This window comes from Strigops habroptila, chromosome 12 (genome assembly GCF_004027225.2).
Source record: "Strigops habroptila isolate Jane chromosome 12, bStrHab1.2.pri, whole genome shotgun sequence".
Lineage (NCBI taxonomy): Eukaryota > Metazoa > Chordata > Aves > Psittaciformes > Psittacidae > Strigops > Strigops habroptila.
The window spans coordinates 19,562,433-19,580,445 of NC_044288.2; the positions used below are offsets into that span (position 1 = coordinate 19,562,433).

At 37.7% G+C, this 18,013-nt stretch overlaps 1 protein-coding gene across 5 annotated transcripts in view; it reads right to left on the reverse strand.

Annotated features, from left to right (window-relative positions):
• The window catches only part of GABRB2 (gamma-aminobutyric acid type A receptor subunit beta2), a 159,690-nt gene that overhangs the window by 12,266 nt on the left and 129,411 nt on the right, over positions 1 to 18,013 (reverse strand). For all 5 annotated transcript variants that reach the window (XM_030504601.1, XM_030504602.1, XM_030504600.1 and 2 more), the window contains 3 exons: positions 11,628 to 11,765; positions 10,175 to 10,327; positions 8,829 to 9,073 (listed from right to left, as the gene is read on the reverse strand). In XM_030504601.1, coding sequence (XP_030360461.1) covers positions 8,829 to 9,073; positions 10,175 to 10,327; positions 11,628 to 11,765 — 536 coding nt within the window. The remainder of the gene's footprint in view (positions 1 to 8,828; positions 9,074 to 10,174; positions 10,328 to 11,627; positions 11,766 to 18,013) is intronic.

Sequence of the window (18,013 nt, forward strand, 5' to 3'; positions counted from 1 at the left end):
TTACCAATACTCTAAAGATGGGCAAATACCATAAAAAGAGACTTGAAATCTGTATCCTCCTTCTTACCAGTTTGTGATACTATCATTCTGATTATGTGAACACTTCTGATATGAATTTTGGATCACCTGAAATCAATTTCTCCTAAATTACACATTGCAAAAAGAAACCAAACATGATCATTTTAGATACTATAAATAAAGCAGAGGTTGACAAACAGTCATCTTCTACATTATAATAATATCTTTACACTTAGTACCACCCTAGAGTACACAACCCAGTGATCTCAAGATTCATGAGCACAACTAGATTACATCTAGCACATAACATTTAGAGTTACAAATTATTTGTTGCATGAAAATTGGCTGACTCATGGCCATTCAATTAAACCTTGGCAAACTCATTAGAGCTGATCTGCTTTGGGAAATCAATTCACCAAATTCACTAGCCAGATGCCTTCTGGACTGCAGCTACATACATTTCTTCTATTTCACTGTACATCATTTGCCTTATTTCCCCATAATTTGAAATAATGATGTAAACTGCATTAATGGATTTTTTTTTGTAACCAAAAGTGTATTTAATTCAGGGTCACAGGTGGATGGCAAGTTTGTTGATGCACTACAAAAGCAAGAGGGATAATATGCTTTAAAGAAAGAGAGTGTACACACACTGGTCTTACGTTAATTAAACATGGCATCCAAGGGACCACAGCTGCAGAAAGAAAACCTCACGCAATTGACTTGACCTTTATTCAGATGTCATGTGGAATCCCACTACGGATCGTGGAAATAAATCACCTTCTGACTGCTTCTGCAAAATGCCGTGGGCTAAAACTGGAACTTCCTCAAATTTCACTCCTATCAAACCTCTGATTTCAACAAAACCCAAAGAGGCGGGCCAAGCGCTCTGTGCATTGCTGATTCTTTTATATGCTAGTTGTTCCTTGATAATGCATGAATATAAATTTAGGAGAAAGGCTGAGCTTTTATAATCCATGCCTATTTTTATTACATGTCCTTCAATAAATTTCTGTGTAGGGAACACCTTCTGACCCTGAATCAAGAGAATCAGTCCAGTAGTGCAAACTAAGGGAAAACTCTCCTTGGAGAGGAAAAAAAGAGGATGAATCCTTTCATTGAAATCTGGACAGTGGCAGTATCAGCTCCAGCAATACAGAGCAGTGAGGATCTTATTTTAGACTGAAACTTTAAAAGCTACATGTTTCCTTAGTGTTTTAATATCCTGTTCAGTTCATTAACTGATTCTGTGCATATAACCACTTGAAAATTCCTCTTTTTTCTTATAAGTTTTACATCTTGCTTAAAACATGTTTTGCATGCTTAGTCATGTTTTATACTAGAAGTACTTCTACTGCATAGGGTAAAAGGTGTAGCTCTATGTAACAAGTACTGCCTGGTTTTAGGTACCTTTGCAATAATTCTTCCTCACTAGAGGTGCATTACATGATTTCTTCAGATAGAAATGAGCAAATATTGCTGTGAACAGCAGCAAGTCAGAGGAGAAATAAAGGCATTAGCCAAGCCTAACCTAATGAGCATTGCTTTGGAGCAAGGTACATTATCTCAGGCCTGCAGCCCTGCTAATGCATCTTTACACCTTAGTCTGAAAACTGAGGAGAGCGACCTTGTCTGTTTGCAGCACACCGAAAGCTATCACAGTTTGGTCTGCAAAGAGCTACATGTATGTATCTATGGATTCACACTGGCTCAGGTGAACACACTCCATCTAATTCCACCTCGTTTTTGAAAAAGAGACATCTATGGTTTATGACAGTGAAAAAAATGCACAGGTTCTTCCACAGTACACTCTTCCACTTATTCACTAATAGAGTGATGAAAAGAAGTCTGGAAGCTGTCATGGAAATGGCAGCTAGAAAAGCAATATCTGAGTTGACTCTCTGCCATTTCCAAGTGTGCTACTGTAATGAATGGCACTATTGCCACAATGAAACAGTACTTAGTTTTCAGGTTCAAACAGCACACGTATATAAGCCAGTGAATCTGAAAATGGGCACTTGAAGAAGGAAGATGCTGCAGGAGCCCCGTTTCCTTGCTAGATTATACAGTGGCCAGAAGCCGGCCCAGTTGTGCCAACAACTGGAACAATAATTAGGCACAATCACTGGTGAAACAGTGAATTGCATGGCCTTGCTTGTTTTAAAACTCTGATAATGAAGTAGAGTTTTCTGAAATTGAAAGGTCTGAAGACAACTATTAAACTTTTCTGGTTAAACCTGGTCGGAAGTTTTCCTTGGTCAAAAATTTGTAGGGAAAAGACTCAGCAGAGACAAGTTGAAGGGGAAGAAAGTTACCACATGGAGTGCAGCTGAGGGCAGGTTAAGCTTCTGCTTATTCTTTCCTTGTCATCTCATCTCCTTTAGCAACTGTGTGCTAATTTGGACACAACAACAGTGGGTCAGGAGGACAATGAAATGCAAACCTGTATTTGTTTAAACCTTCTTAGCTCTCTAAGCCCTGTATTAATTCTCCACAAGAACATTTCTATTGTTATTCAAATCTATTAATATGCCGCTTAATCTCATCATCATATTGAAGATCCATGTTCTTTGCTTGGTACCCAAATTTCTGATAGAAAAACCTTGTTAGTCTGACAATTTTACTTGTTTGTGAGTTGTCACTGTGTAACAGCAATGCATTGTAACATTCAGGTGTGCTGACTGAACATCTTATGTAATACTAAGACTACTGAGTAAAGAATTGCTGTGTGTTTAAAAAATACATTCAGTATGTTTAAAAAAAGTCTGTGTTCAGAAAAAACCCTTATCTGAACACACAGAGGTTAGCAATGTCAGTTCACATTTATTTGGGGAAAAAAAAAAAAAAAGACTGAATAAATCTGTATAACCAGTTTTATGAAGTGTTGCATAATATGCTGACATTTTCCCCCTCTTTTCCAGAGGGAAATTGCTTTATTAATGCTCACAGTAACAACAGCATGATTGCCAAATTAGAGAGTTTTATTTATGTAGCTTATGTTACCATGTACTTCAGGTATATAGGCTGTGCACTTAAAATGTCTCTGTGCTTTAAGCTAGGTCAGAAACGTCTAGGCTTCAATTATTACTACAACTCTATGCATTCTAAAACTACATTCACTGATTTATTTACATTATGCAAAACATAATGCTACTTCTGTGAAGTGGTAAATGAAATCACTTCTGAAGAATGTAACAAACACATTTTATATACAAAATATTAATTTACAATAATTAACTATTCTAAACCTGGATGACCTAAATATAAAGAAAATAATTTAGACATAATTTAAACACTACCTAAATAACATGCATGTAAGAATCAGAAAGTTAGGACTAGAAATGGAAGGCAAGATGCAGCAAATCATCATATGGTAATGCCTCCATAAGGTTTGATATCTAGGTTGAAAAAATGCAACTATCACATCCTGTTTCTAGACAATATCCTCCTAAGGAAACCTTAGTGATGTCTCAGAAAAGACTGACAAGGTGCTCCATCAAGAGATGGATCTAGATGCCTTCTTTTAACAAGAACCTTGACATAGGAACTGATCAATACTCATAGTGAGTATCATCTTTGTTGTCTGACACACTTCCAGTCTCTGTTGCTTTGGAAAAGGATGGCATACAGCTGCTTTTCCATTATAATTACCCCTTGTCAAATGTACAGATGACAAGATGCAAGAAGTACTTCTTTACAGAGGAAGAATCAGCCTTTCATAAAGCCCAGTACATTTACCACGATCTTCACAGTGACAGTTCTGGTTTCCATTAAATTAGCACATAGCTGTAATGGAGGTTTTCTAATCTATCCAGAATAACAAATACACAGATATCACTGATATTGAAAAGCATTTCCACCTTACTTACACCTCCAGGGAAGACAATTAATGTATGTAGTAGTCTGGATCAAATGAGTTAGACAAGCAACTGTGGGAAAAAACAGCCAAAGAAACCAAAAGATCTAACAGCAGCATAAGCAGCAGGGAGACTGGGAATTTAGTAACACAGGAAAATATAGTGGGAATTTAGAGCCTGGGAGGTGATCTGCCTGAAAATCTGGAACAACACAAAGACTAGAAGATACATCAGACACATCACAGCAATCAGCATCAGTAAGCCCATCTAAGCCGCAGTTCCAAGATGGAAGCATCCAAGGTAAAATTACTAGATCCAACAATGTAAGAGAAAAATGTAAAAATCAAAAATATTTCAGCTACGGATTCTGGAAGAAACTTATGGGGACTAAATCAGTACTGAGAGAGCACCAAGAAGCTCAGTATTTGAACTGTGATAATAGAAATTAAGTATATTGAAATGGCTGAGGGTCTACCTCAGAAGTTACTTGCAGTTATACGAACCTCTAACTGAGATCCTGGTTAGGCTAGTCATCTCCTTGAACACAAAGCCAGGCTTCATAAAGGAGAAAACTTGAAAGGTTGTAGCACAGTAGCTTGTTTCTCTCCCCCTGCCCTCTCATCTCCCAGAGAGAAACAGAAACCAAAATTACAACTAGAAGGAAAGAAGCTTCATAGATGCTTCTAGACCAAATCCGTCCAGGCTATTATTATGCAATTACAGAATTAACAGATGAGAGTTGTGCATTTCAGTAAAGCCTTTGACACATTATCTTAAAACTATAGAGATGATATGTCCTAGAGACATGTACAATTACTCACAGGAAGACAGTTAGCTGAATGATATGGTGAAGCCAGAGGTTAGAATTTGGCCCTATTTTTTAACATATCTGATAATCATCTGGAAGAGGCACAGACAATATATTAATTAGTGTCCTGAGCCTAGGAAAAGATAGCATGAAATATGCCTACAAAGGATCAAAAGGATGCTGACAACCATCAACATTCCTATTTAAAATAGAAAAGTCCACAGAATAAAACTGCATAACAATGGGTTATATATACTATACTTTATGACACATACTACATCTTCAAGCAGAAATACAATACTCCCAGTTTACCTATCCTTATCTATACGCTTGCAGTACTATGACATTTAGAACAGAAGAAATTCAAAGTCTTGAGACTATAAAGACAATAAAGGCATTTGCAGACAAAGTGTAAGATAAGACCATATGCTTGAAAAGAGAGGTGAGTAAATGATGGGAATGCTCTCTCAAATAAATGGCTGATGTCTAGAGTAAGAAGAAAGCCAGTGATTTACCTGTAAACAACAACACGACTGTTTACAGAGAGAACAGGCAAAAGATGCTGAGTTAAAGGAATGAACTGCTGAATACAGCCTGAGAAGCTTCAAGAGTGAAACAATCACGCACACAGCCATTTTAACCTGAAGTCATTGCAAAGAAAATTAAGCATGTCCAATTTGATTTAACAAGTCTGTGATAACGTATCTGTTGGTAATTGAGTCTGAAACTTCCTTGAGTTTTATGTCTTTAAATTTCTCCATGATTTTATTACTCGGGTTTCAGAATTCAAGAAGCAAAAGAAACTACATGCCAAATCCTTTCTCTTCCTTCCATTATTCCAAACAGAGCCAACAATCTTGGAAAATGAGAGAGTATATGAAGTTACAATCTTCTGTGATGATTCAGACCAGATACGAGGAAGAAATTTTTTATTGTAAGAGTGGTGAAATGGTGGAACAGGTTGCCCATAGAGGTGGCAGATGCCCTATCCCTGGAAACATTCAAGGTCAGGTTGGATGGGGATCTGAGCGACCCGAGCTAGTTGAAAATGTCCCTGCTTACTGCGAGGACATTGGTCTAGATAACCTTAAAAATCCCTTCCAATCCAAACTATTCTATGACTCAAAAAAACCCAAAACAAAACCAGAATTACTATACTGGGCATATGATATGAAATCTAAAGAAAGATTTGGCCACAGTTTCATCTGGAATAACTCAGGGGAAGCTCTGCAGTCAGCATGATGGTGTTTGCTCAAATGGAAGAAACAGGACATTCTCCTCCTGCGTCATCAAATCTCCAAGGGATTACACTGAATTCAGCAGGTACCACAGTCACGGAAGAACAGCTTCTGTTTGTTGTGCTTCCATTCTGTTTTATAGGCTCTTTAATATCTTCTGAATATCACTGAGCAAAAATAGAGATATTACCAATGTCTTTGCCTGCCCTGAAATCTCTCCATACTGGAGAATTTGACAGCATAAATGGAGTCTGTATTAACTTCTACTTCAATTTTGCAAGTAGCTGTGGATGCAAGGACTAACCAGCACTTCTCACCACTCTTTTCTTCAAGAAGTTGTAAGAGGCTGTTACAAAAAAATGGCGGTGGAATCTGAAGAAATCTACTACCGATTTGCTGGGCTATAATGTCTAAACAAAGATGTTGCACTATAAGCAGCAGTTCCAATAACTGTTTATCCACCTTCTTTACAATGTCTATGCAGAATGCAGTAAGAGCTGTATAGAAGTTCTCATCCTCATGTTTTGAGGTTTATTACTCATGTATTAATCTTTTCTCACACAGTATTTGATTCTGATAAATTCATAACATTCCATGTAGTGATATAAGAGGAATCTAGTAATATCACAAAAAAAACCCACTCATACTTCATAAAATTAGTCCTTCAGTGTTGGATCCTAATTAGAGATTAAGTTTGGTTGGTCTCATTCCTAGAATACTCTGGGTTTTATGAAAACCTGCATCTGAACCAAATTCAGCATTTCGGGCCCATTTCTGGATCTTGTACATTAAAATAATTATATAATACTTGTCCCCCTTTCATAGATGAAAGATTCAGGTCCATTAAATATGAATCTTTTTTCTTGCTGCTGGTCAAACAGTAAGAACAGCTGTCAGCTCCTTTCCTCCTCCCCAGAGCAGTCTATGTGCAGTAGGACAGTTTCTCTGATCACTACTGTTCTCTCATCCTCTCCTATTTGATTCCTTATCTATTGCTTAAGGGATTACAAACCTGATTATTAGATCAGAGTCTATCTGGATACCAGAGCAGAACTGCCCTAGACTATGAACCATGCTGGCCTGGTATATAAGCAAATGGCTCAGTATAAAAAAATTCAAATGATGTAAAGTTGTTCCCAGTGCACTTTGGGTTAATCCTATAGGCTGGTGAATATTTGTAACAGTTATTATAATTAATTTACTTTGCTGACTGGATTGGATTAGTGCACTAGTTAGTGCTTTCAAACTCTAGTTCATGATTAGTGATTTGCCACTAGACTTTGGCTATTCTGTTACACGGCTGAAAGATCTATTGCATGAATACGTATATAGAAAATATCACAAATGAAATAGCACACAAAAAATGTACGTAGGTGGTGACGCCCTGACACCTATGGACCTTAAATTTCCATTGATGTTAGAGGAAAAACTCCAGGTAAATGCAAATCTAGTTTCATAGAACTACCTACAAGGTTTCTTACCTAATAGCTTTGATTGTTTAAAGGGATACTGCTTTAAAAAGATAAACTTCACAAATTAAATTAAAGTTTGAAGTATTTTTTACATTGCTGAAAATCAACAATAGAAAGAAAAAAAATTTACAGTGTCTTCATTAACTTTACAATGGTAAATGGTGATCTATGGTACCAGAACATCAAAATTAATCTCACCATTATGCATTTGCCTTCATTCACTAAAATATGTTTCTCTCAAATTAAAAAGAAAATAAATTAATGAATGGGTGAGATGTGAGCCATGACAATATAATCCTTCATCTTAAAAGACCATAAACTATAACCTATAAACTGTTTTATGCTATCAAGATGTGATGGATTATTGCTGTTCCAGCAAAATGGAACAAAATGTTCTGTCTGGAGGCACACTGTGGTAGAGTAGAAGTTCTGAACAAACATGAGAAATTCCACTAGTAGAGCTGTATGAAACTTTTGTTTCCACTTCACAAGTAATTCCTAGTAATCACTTGGTTTCTTTGTGATTTAGATTTTTTCTTTTAATTCTGAGTTGGTTTTTTCCCATTGGAGTAATCATGTCAAATTACAAATTCAAAAAGCTTTCCATGCCAAAAAACCCCCAACAAAACAAACGAAATAAATTAACTTTATTTAACTTTCCAATTTTGCTTTTATGTGAAATTTTATACATTTCACACTGAGTACATTTTAGCTTTCAGCCCGGATTTGCCACTGTGTGCAACTCATCCAAAGTGGTCAAAGTGAAAAATGACAAGTGCTTTATGATAAGTGCTCCATTGTCATTAAACATAATGGATACTTTTTCCAAAAGTGTGTTTCTTGGCAAATGTATTTTCTGCCTCAATTCTCCATCCCCAGGGAACCATTTTTAGATTTAAAATGAAGTGCACAGCACATTGATGTTTTATTTCTGAGCAGTTTCTCATTTAGCCAATAGTATCCTGGGCCATTGTACATTGAAAATATGCAAACTTTTCAAGCTTTGAACACTTCTGTAGCAAATATTTCTTATCCAGGTCATCTGAAAGATTTATGAAGTAGGTTAAATTTAGGTTTTATTTCCAATGTTCCATACAGCTCTTACTAGAATATCAGCTATAGCCATCATTTTGGATTTGTTCCTCTGGAAACAGATTAGACATATTTAACTCTACATCCTGACTGAAAAAAAACATCTCACAATAAAGCTTAACTGAGTTCATGTTTTAGAAAAAAGTAATTCTGTTTTCCAGGCTAGAGAGCAGCATTCATTGCTGAGGTGGCTAAGTACACTGCTCAGCAGAGCTAAAACAAGATCATAATAATACCACTCCATTCTTTTCTACAAGAAATTATATTTTAAGGCTCTGTCTGGGAAAAGTGAAAGGCTGCCTTTTTGGGGCAATGCTAAAAACAAATCCCTTCTTCAGTTTACCTTATTGACATCCATTCGCAACTTCTCATTGTTGGCACTGGCAGCTTTTTCTGCAGCTTTCTTTTGGCGCTGAGGTCCCCTGCCAAAGAAGATGTAGTTGACCAATGCATACTCCAGCAGAGCCATGAAAACGAAGACAAAACACCCCATAAGGTACATGTCAATGGCTTTCACATATGGAATTTTGGGAAGAGTCTCTCGAAGATGGGTGTTAATTGTTGTCATTGTGAGCACAGTTGTGATTCCTGGAAAAAAAGAATGGACATGTCTATTGATTGAATTAATTTTAATTTTTTAGTACACAATATTCTAATGCTTGAGCTGAAAAATTCTACTCCTTTTTTTTTTTTTTTTTCCTGGTAGAAAAAAGCCCACCCACAACCTCTCTGGTCTTTGTCTTTAATTTTTTGTACAGCACAGAAAATCACAGCTCTAATAAATTGCATTCAATCAAACAAACAGTAGTTGGATTCTATGAGTATGTTTTTAACCAGCTAAACTGTAAGCTTCTTTAATGAGTCTCAGTTATAAATTACCAGCCTAGAGTCACTGTTATCTTGCTTTCCTCCAGCATTTTTAGCATGTCTGCAGTCCTGAATTCTTATATGAAAATGCTACACAGAAAGCCCTGGTAAACCTCAGACAGTATTTATAAAGTTAAAATGTCATATTGTCAATTTTATCTTTTATAGTAATTTATTTATTTTAGCTATATGAGGGTTATACTGGCAGGAATCAGTCTGATTTATACAAAATTTGGTAATAGATACTCATTTATTTTTGTAACATGTTTGAATCCTCTGACGAGGACATAAGCACACATGGGATTAGTGATGAGATATAAGAGTACTCTAGAGCTTAATTAGGGAAATGGTTTTCCTTGTAGAATGTAAGGTAACAGTAAGGAAAAAGAAGCCCTCAACTTAAGGAGAAGTTAGCTATACAACCCTAGTAAAACTTAATTTAATTCATACCTGAAAGGAAAAGCAATTTATAATCCATAACACAGTGCTGAATGTGTATTCTGGACTGCCATGGGCAAAAGCAAACTAAATGCATTCTCTTTGGAGAAAAAAAACAAGCAGTAAAACAACAGAAAATGTTGAGACAATTAGGCTAATTCTGGTTACAATGATTATACAGTTCGCTAATTCAGACATGAAATCGCTTTAATTTTTATTTAAATTGTGATGATTTAAATCTTGATTCAAATAAGACAAAGCTTAACAAGACAGACATAAAAAGACTTAACAGATTTATTTTTCAAATCATGTACTATCCACTATGCCAGAAGCAAGAAAAAGCATTCAGTTAATGCACACTGCATGACGTGTAAAAGTGCCTACCTAAAGCAACTCTTGCAGCTGAAGCATCATAATTAATCCAGAAGGAAACCCAGGACAGGATAGTGATCAGAATAGACGGCATGTAGGTCTGCAGAATGAAGTAACCAATGTTTCTCTTAAGTTTAAAGCTCAGAGACAGCCTTGGGTAGGCACCTAAAAGAGAATATTTGGTATGGCCATAATTTACTTGTATAAAGCCTGAAAACATTCTTCTGTCATTTTAATTTGATTTTTTCATGCAATTTAGAATATACAGAGAGTTGAAAAATCCAGGATAATCAGCTGCAGAATTTCTAGCAAGAACTGAGATTAAATAATCTTTTATTCTAAAGGTACAAGGATGCTCTAGATGCGTAATCATAACATTCAACAACAACCAAATTACATTTTGGAGCATCAAAGCATAGAAATGTTCCTTCAGTGCCAAGCAGCAGTATGCCTACTTCAGTGTAACCCTTATTCTAACCTTCTCTCCAAGCAGCACAACACTTGTCCTTTGTCAGTGAACACTAGAAATATTTTAGTGTATGAAACACTTGTTGAAATGGGTGCCTAAAGATCACTATCCAAGTCCCATTTCTGCTTGGTTTTCAAGAATTTGGGATGCACAATCTTCCTATACTCCCTTCAAAGATGATTTCTATCCATACCTAGAAAGCGAGTTTTGAAGATTTATTTATTTTTTAAACACACCTAGCAGCTTTCTCAAGGAGGTAGAGAACAGCATGTAACAACAGCCCAACCCAACTCTTGTCTCTCTTGAATGATTTATCATGTCACTGAAATGTTCTACTTGTTCTTGTTGCTTGTTTTGGTGTTTGGTTTGGTTTGTTGTTTTGTTTTTTGTTTTTGGGTTTTTTCGGGGGTGTTGTTTTTTGATTTTTTTTGGGGGGGGGGTTGTTTGTTTTGGTTTTTCTTTTAAATGAAATCCAACCTTATTTTCTACTCCTCCTCAGAAAGCATCTTTTCAGCCTTTAGAAAGTCGTATGCTTGCTCATCTAGGCTAAATACCAAATCTTGGGGAACAAGGATTTTAAAGGGTTTACAGAAAAGACAAATAATTAGTCTACCCACAGCTTGGCACAAGCAACATCCAGAAATAGTAAGAGAAACGTTCCTAAATTTCCTGCAGGTTGGGTCACTCCTTATTGGGGTTAGGGCACTGAGGTATATATAAAGTGGCTTAATCAGTTTTCATAGGAAAACAAAAATACAGCTTACTTGACTGAGCCTTAACATAACAGATTACTGTATCCTCTTCATATGTTAATGGTTGATGCCTTACAGTATGAAAGCTATAATAAAAACTGCTCCTTTCAAAATTCACAGTTGCTGCCCTAATTTATTTCTGTTTCTAAGATTTTTTTCTCAGATCCTGAACTGCATGTTAAGAATTAACCCATTTCTAAAAGTCTTCCCAGTCAATTCCCCTTTTAGCTTCCCCTCCACAAACCTGTAGAGAAAACAACATTCTTGGTGATAAGCTTGTAGTCTACAATGGAGAACTGTGGCAGTTCGATCTTTGTCACTCCTGTGACTGCATTATCACCCCCACGCCAGTAAAATTCAATGTCATCTGTTGTATAGCCATCTATAAAAACAGGAGTAAACAGTTAAGATACACATAGCTTCTGAAATCATGAAATAACTTCAAATATATTTTAAAACTAAACCATTTACAACATAATAGATAAAAACATACAGAGACAGGTAATTCTAAATATAATTTCGAATGGAAATCCTAGGTCTATTTTAATCTTCGGGTTTTTTTTTTTTTTCCAAAGATATATTATACTAACATGTTAACAAAGCAGACCTTTAAAAACAAATTAGGGCTACACACATCCCACATATAGATTGTAACTGTACATTTGGCTTAAGGTAACTTCTAATCCCAAGGCTGAATAAAACAACACTGGTTTGCTGTAATTTCAGCCCCTAGGCTGAAACATCAGCACTGGTAACAGAAAGATGATCAGGTCACCGAGAGTTGTCTGAAAGAGATGCTTTTCTGTCTTGTGCACCATAATCAGCAAAGAGGACAGTGAGAGTAATGTGGGTAAGACAGAAGTTCAGTGTACAGTTATCTCATATTTGCTCTGTATGCTATGTAGTTAATACTCTGACCACGGATGAAATGGACAAACTCTAGTTCAAACCCATCTAGACTTTCCTTATAAACCCAGCATCGTTCTTTTTCTGAAAATGGCCCAAATGCAATAAAGGCCAACCACATTCAGTGAGGCCGGAAGCAACTGTAGCAGATGCAACAGCCATCACTCTGGATGGCAAAAAACCACCCACAAAAACACCAACCAACCAACCAAAAAAATCCTACCACCCACAAGAGAAAACAGAAGACAGCACATGTTCACACAGTCATAAAACATATGCATGAAATATGAATCTGGGTTTGCCAAATGGCAGCTTAGCTAACTTGCATTCTCTGGAGTTGGTATGCAGAACTGATCAGTAGACATCAGAAACAAATCTGCTACAAAACCAGGGAATAAGATATTCACAAAGGTGTGTAGTCTTTTAAAGGTTTTTGTTGTTGAAAACTGTAAGCAAAACGAACAACTCAGAGATGGAATAATGACTGTGACTTTTGAGGAAATGGACAGAGTAAAATGATGTATATGACCTTGATTTCTCACCCACAGGCAAAGGACAAAATGATATACTAAAACCATTTTAAAGTGCTCAAATAGCACTTAATTTCAAGGAATAATGCAGATTATGCATTTTGTGATAACCTATAAACTATAAAACTGTTTCCATGCATCATTAGTTTTTGATAACCCAAATATAATCCAGGCGTACACCAGTGGCAAAAGACAAGCGAGTGTGAAGAATTGAAGCCAATAATCCGTAAAAACACTGAAACAACCATAAAATCTATCCAACATACAGCAAACTTTAAAGTATTTTGGTAGTTACATTCTTACAGCATATTGATAGCAATTGCAGTTTTTTGTATTCTACTTTCATTCTGTCTTTCATGGGGTTAGCAACAAATCTGAAGTAGTTTGAGGGCACAAAATGGAAAACTGATTTCAGGAATAAGAGCCATCTTATTCATACAGGATAGATTTTGAACAGCTCGTCAACATCAAGAATTCAATATGGAATCCACTCTGCTTTCAAAGGTGCTAACATTCACAGCAAAACTGATGAGAGAAGAGGGGTTTTTTTAATTTTTGTGAAATAAATGCTTTCTTAATCTTTACATTTACCCCAAAGTTCAGTAGCTCTGGCTGATGACAACAACCAAAGAAATAAAGAAGCTTGTATCTTATAAATAAGGGAGAAAAAGCAGAATGTGGAACATGACATGCTTTTGACATATCCAGAGCTCCTTAAGAAACAGAATTTAAATTACATCAATAAATAGCTTACATCAGTGATCACTGATCAGTTTCCCCTCATACCTTCTATTGTTTCACCACGAGGAGACTCATCAAAGGAATAACTGAATATAATCTGGAATAATCTCAAAGCACAACATTTGGCTTCCCTACTCTGTGTGGACAGTGCAACCTAAAGAATCTCACAGATATCATGTTACTTGTTTAGAGCCTAAAACATCAGAGGTCTAAAAAGGAGCCAAGATTACTGGAATTTGTCACTAGGTCTATCCTCGTAATCAAACAAGCATTATCTGTGACTGCACCATCATACCAATGCTTCTTACACACTTTGTCGTACCAAGTATGTTCAAATCTGCATTTTTCATCAACAGAACTCATCAGTTGAAGTTGTCTCACAAAGATCAACATGTGATTTAACTTTTCTTTTTGCTTACTGCATCTGTGCACCCTGCATAGAATTGTCTCAGATGAAATTCACGGCACAAAATTGTTGCCTGTTGCCAAGAGATACTGTATGTAGAGATAAGAATAGCTTTAGCATAACGATTTCCAATAGCTATGCAAGGCATCCTTAGTTCAGCCAGGACTGTTGTCAGAACTGGTTTTGAATTTTCTATAGCATCAGTTGAATTATTTTAAAAAGTCAAATTACAGACTCACTGGGAGATTAGAATTGTTTTGTTCTCATGAGGAAATAAGGTATTTTGCTGCTTAGTTATTATTTTCTAAGACTACCTAATTATATGAGAGCCTCCCTCCCCATCCCTCATTTCTTCAATTAACCTTGTTCTATTTCCACCATGTATAAAGACAGCAAAAGGCACACAAAGGAAGAGCACAATACTTTAAAAGTTTCTTTCCTTCAAAAATGACCTGAAATACTGAGGCACTTATAAGTATTGAACATTTCAAGAAATTGGAAATACTTGTACTTTGCCATGTAATTGAGATTACCAGTGTTTCTGAACTAAAAGACATAAGCTGTGAAACACAACTGGGAAAGCTTTGACAATATGTTGTAACCTTTAATTTAGCTTTTTCACATTCATAAAATCTTGTGGTATGAGTTTATGCCAAGTTCTGGCTCTGACACTGTGAATGTAACACTTGGGTAACTCCCCTCTTCTTCCCGGGTTTTTTAGTGTGAGTGTCTCATCCTGCACAGCCCCATCCTCCATTTCTCCAGTGGATACCTGAAAAGCTGTATTCCTGCAAATTACTTGCATGGAATGAAGGCATTCTGTCCTTTCTATAATGTACATTGGACATTACACTTACTCATGTACCTTCTCCCAGTGGAGAAGCAGTTGTTTGACAGGAAGGAAAATTACTGTTAGCACTGGGGCATTGGCTGTTGACAAGCTGATTCCACTCTGCTGGATACTAAATTCTAAGTACCACTAGATCTGCTTCATTTGCTTTAAAAGGTAATTTTCCAGGAAGATCAGTGGTACATGGAAGGAGGTCATTAACGACTGTGTTCATGGCAAGACAGATCCACTTCAGTAAGACATTTGAAGGGAACACATTTGTTTCAGTATTTGTGTGAAGCACAAATCCTTCATTCAGTGCACTAAGTTCTTTGATCACCTTTTCAAGTGCTATGTGGTATAAGGAGCATGTGCAGATTCTGCAGACCTGGAATTTATCAGGTTATCATGATATCTTTGGTCACAAGTCTATCCTCAGGAAAAAGACAGACACCTCACTTTGGTTTCCTTGTCTGTCACCAATTTACACGTCAAGTCTCACTTCAGGATTTCAGAGGGAAAAAAATAAAATAAGATCTACAATAAAATAAAGAAAAATTAATAAATTGGCTGATCTTGAGATGTGAAAGGGAGTATATGTTATGAAAAATATAAAATAACATCCTTGGAGAGTTTAGAAAGAACAATATTACATACCTTGTAGTGAGGATTCATTCTTCCTTTGTGATACTGCTGAGTTTTAGTCTATCTCAAACCCTGCTTTCCAACAGCAAATTCCAGAATCTAATACCATTTACTGAACTTGGTGGGATTAATTTGTTTAATTAAACAAGGTAATTTGTTTAATTTTGAGGTAATTTAACTGCTAACCTTCATGACTCATAAGTAAATATTTTATTTTTCTTTCTGACAAAATAAATACTGAAATAAGTTACAGCAAGAAAAAAAACACCACTTTTTTATATAAGAGAAAATATGTTTATGAAACAGCTTTTTTCTATTAACATCTATTAGTAGAACCATCTAATCATACAACTTCACAAAGGAGTAATCGAGTACTACTGGATTTATGTTCTAGCAGGCTGTAAAATGCTTCAGTATTCCCCTTCTTGGCAAGGGATGTAAAAGATAACAGGAAAGGATTCTATAGATACGTAGCAAATAAAAGACAGACTAGGGACAATGTGTGCCCTCTCCGGAAGCTATCAGGAGAACTGGCTACCATGGATTTGGAGAAGGCTGAGGTTCTTAATGACTTCTTTGCCTCCATCTTCACTAGCAAATGCTCTGACCACACCATGAAAGTCTTGGAAAGCAAATGCAGGGAATGTGAAAATGAAGACCTTAGGCCCACTGTAGGAGAGGATCAGGTTCGAGACCATCTTAAGAACCTGAACGTGCACAAGTCCATGGGACCTGATGAAATCCATCCACGGGTCCTGAGGAAGCCGGCAAATGAAGTTGCTAAACCACTGTCCATCATATTTGAAAAATCCTGGCAGTCAGGTGAAGTTCCCGATGACTGGAAGAAGGGTAATATAACCCCCATTTTCAAGAAGGGAAAGATGGAAGACCCAGGGAACTACAGACCAGTCAGTCTCACCTCTGTGCCTGGCAAAATCTTGGAACAGTTTCTCCTGGAAAACATGCTAAGGCACATGAAAAACAACGAGGTGGTTGGTGACAGCCAACATGGCTTCACTAACGGGAAATCCTGCCTGACCAATTTGGTGGCCTTCTACGATGGAGCTACGGAACTGATGGACAGGGGCAGAGCAGTTGACGTCATCTACCTGGACTTGTGCAAAACGTTCGACACTGTCCCGCATGACATCCTTGTCTCTAAATTGGAGAGACATCAATTTGATAGATGGACCACTCGGTGGATCAAAAACTGGCTCGATGGCCGCACGCAAAGAGTTGTGGTAAATGGCTCGATGTCCAGTTGGAAACCTGTAACGAGTGGTGTCCCTCAGGGATCGGTGCTGGGACCGATCAACATCTTTGTTGACCGATGTTCAACATCTTTGTCGGCGACATGGACAGTGGGATTGAGTGCGCCCTCAGCAAGTTTGCCGACGACACCAAGCTGTGTGGTTCGGTTGATATGCTGGAGGGAAGGGATGCCATCCAGAGGGACCTTGACACGCTTGTGAGGTGGGCCGATGCCAACCTTATGAAGTTTAACCAAGCCAAGTGTAAGGTCGTACACCTGGGTCGGGGCAATCCCAGACACTGCTACAGGTTGGGCGGAGAAGAGACTCAGAGCAGCCCTGCGGAGAAGGACTTGGGGGTGTTGGTTGACGAGAAGCTTAACATGAGCCGGCAGTGTGCGCTTGCAGCCCAGAAAGCCAACCGTATCCTGGGCTGCATCAAAAGAAGCGTGACCAGCAGGTCAAAGGAGGTGATCCTGCCCCTCTAACTCTGCTCTTGTGAGACCTCACTTGGAGTACTGTGTACAGTTCTGGTGTCCTCAACATAAAAAGGACATGGAGCTGTTGGAGCGAGTCCAGAGGAGGGCCACGAGGATGATAAGAGGGCTGGAGCACCTCCCGTATGAAGACAGGCTGAGAGAGTTGGGGCTGTTCAGCCTGGAAAAGAGAAGGCTGCGTGGAGACCTCATAGCAGCCTTCCAGTATCTGAAGGGGGTCTATAAGGATGCTGGGGAGGGACTCTTCCTTAGGGACTATAGTGGTAAGACAAAGGGTAATGGGTTCAGACTTAAACAGGGGAAGTTTAGATTAGATATAAGGAAGAAGTTCTTTACAGTGAGGGTGGTGAAGCACTGGAATGGGTTGCCCAGGGAGGTTGTGGATGCTCCATCCCTGGCGGTGTTCAAGGCCAGGTTGGACAGAGCCTTGGACCACGTGGTTTAGGGCAAGGTGTCCCTGCCTATGGCAGGGGGGTTGGAACTAGATGATCTTAAGGTCCTTTCCAACCCTTACTATTCTATGATTCTACCAGCAAGACGTGATCAAGCTTCTCCCTGTATTCTCACAACCTTAATATTAAGCAAATATTGACAACTACTTCCTAAGGAGACCCGAATTCCTCTGAAAATCTCATCCAAAAGTTCAGATCGAAGTTTCCAAAATACACAGCTCTGGGCTGCTTTGGGAGGATGGTGCAGAATTCCCTACTGCTGAAGGTACTTATGCCAGGGAAATGCTAAGCTGAGACTGTCACACTGAATGACAAGATTTGTTAGTAGATATCAGTAAGAAGAATTTCAGGAAGTCTCATAAAACTTTCATTAC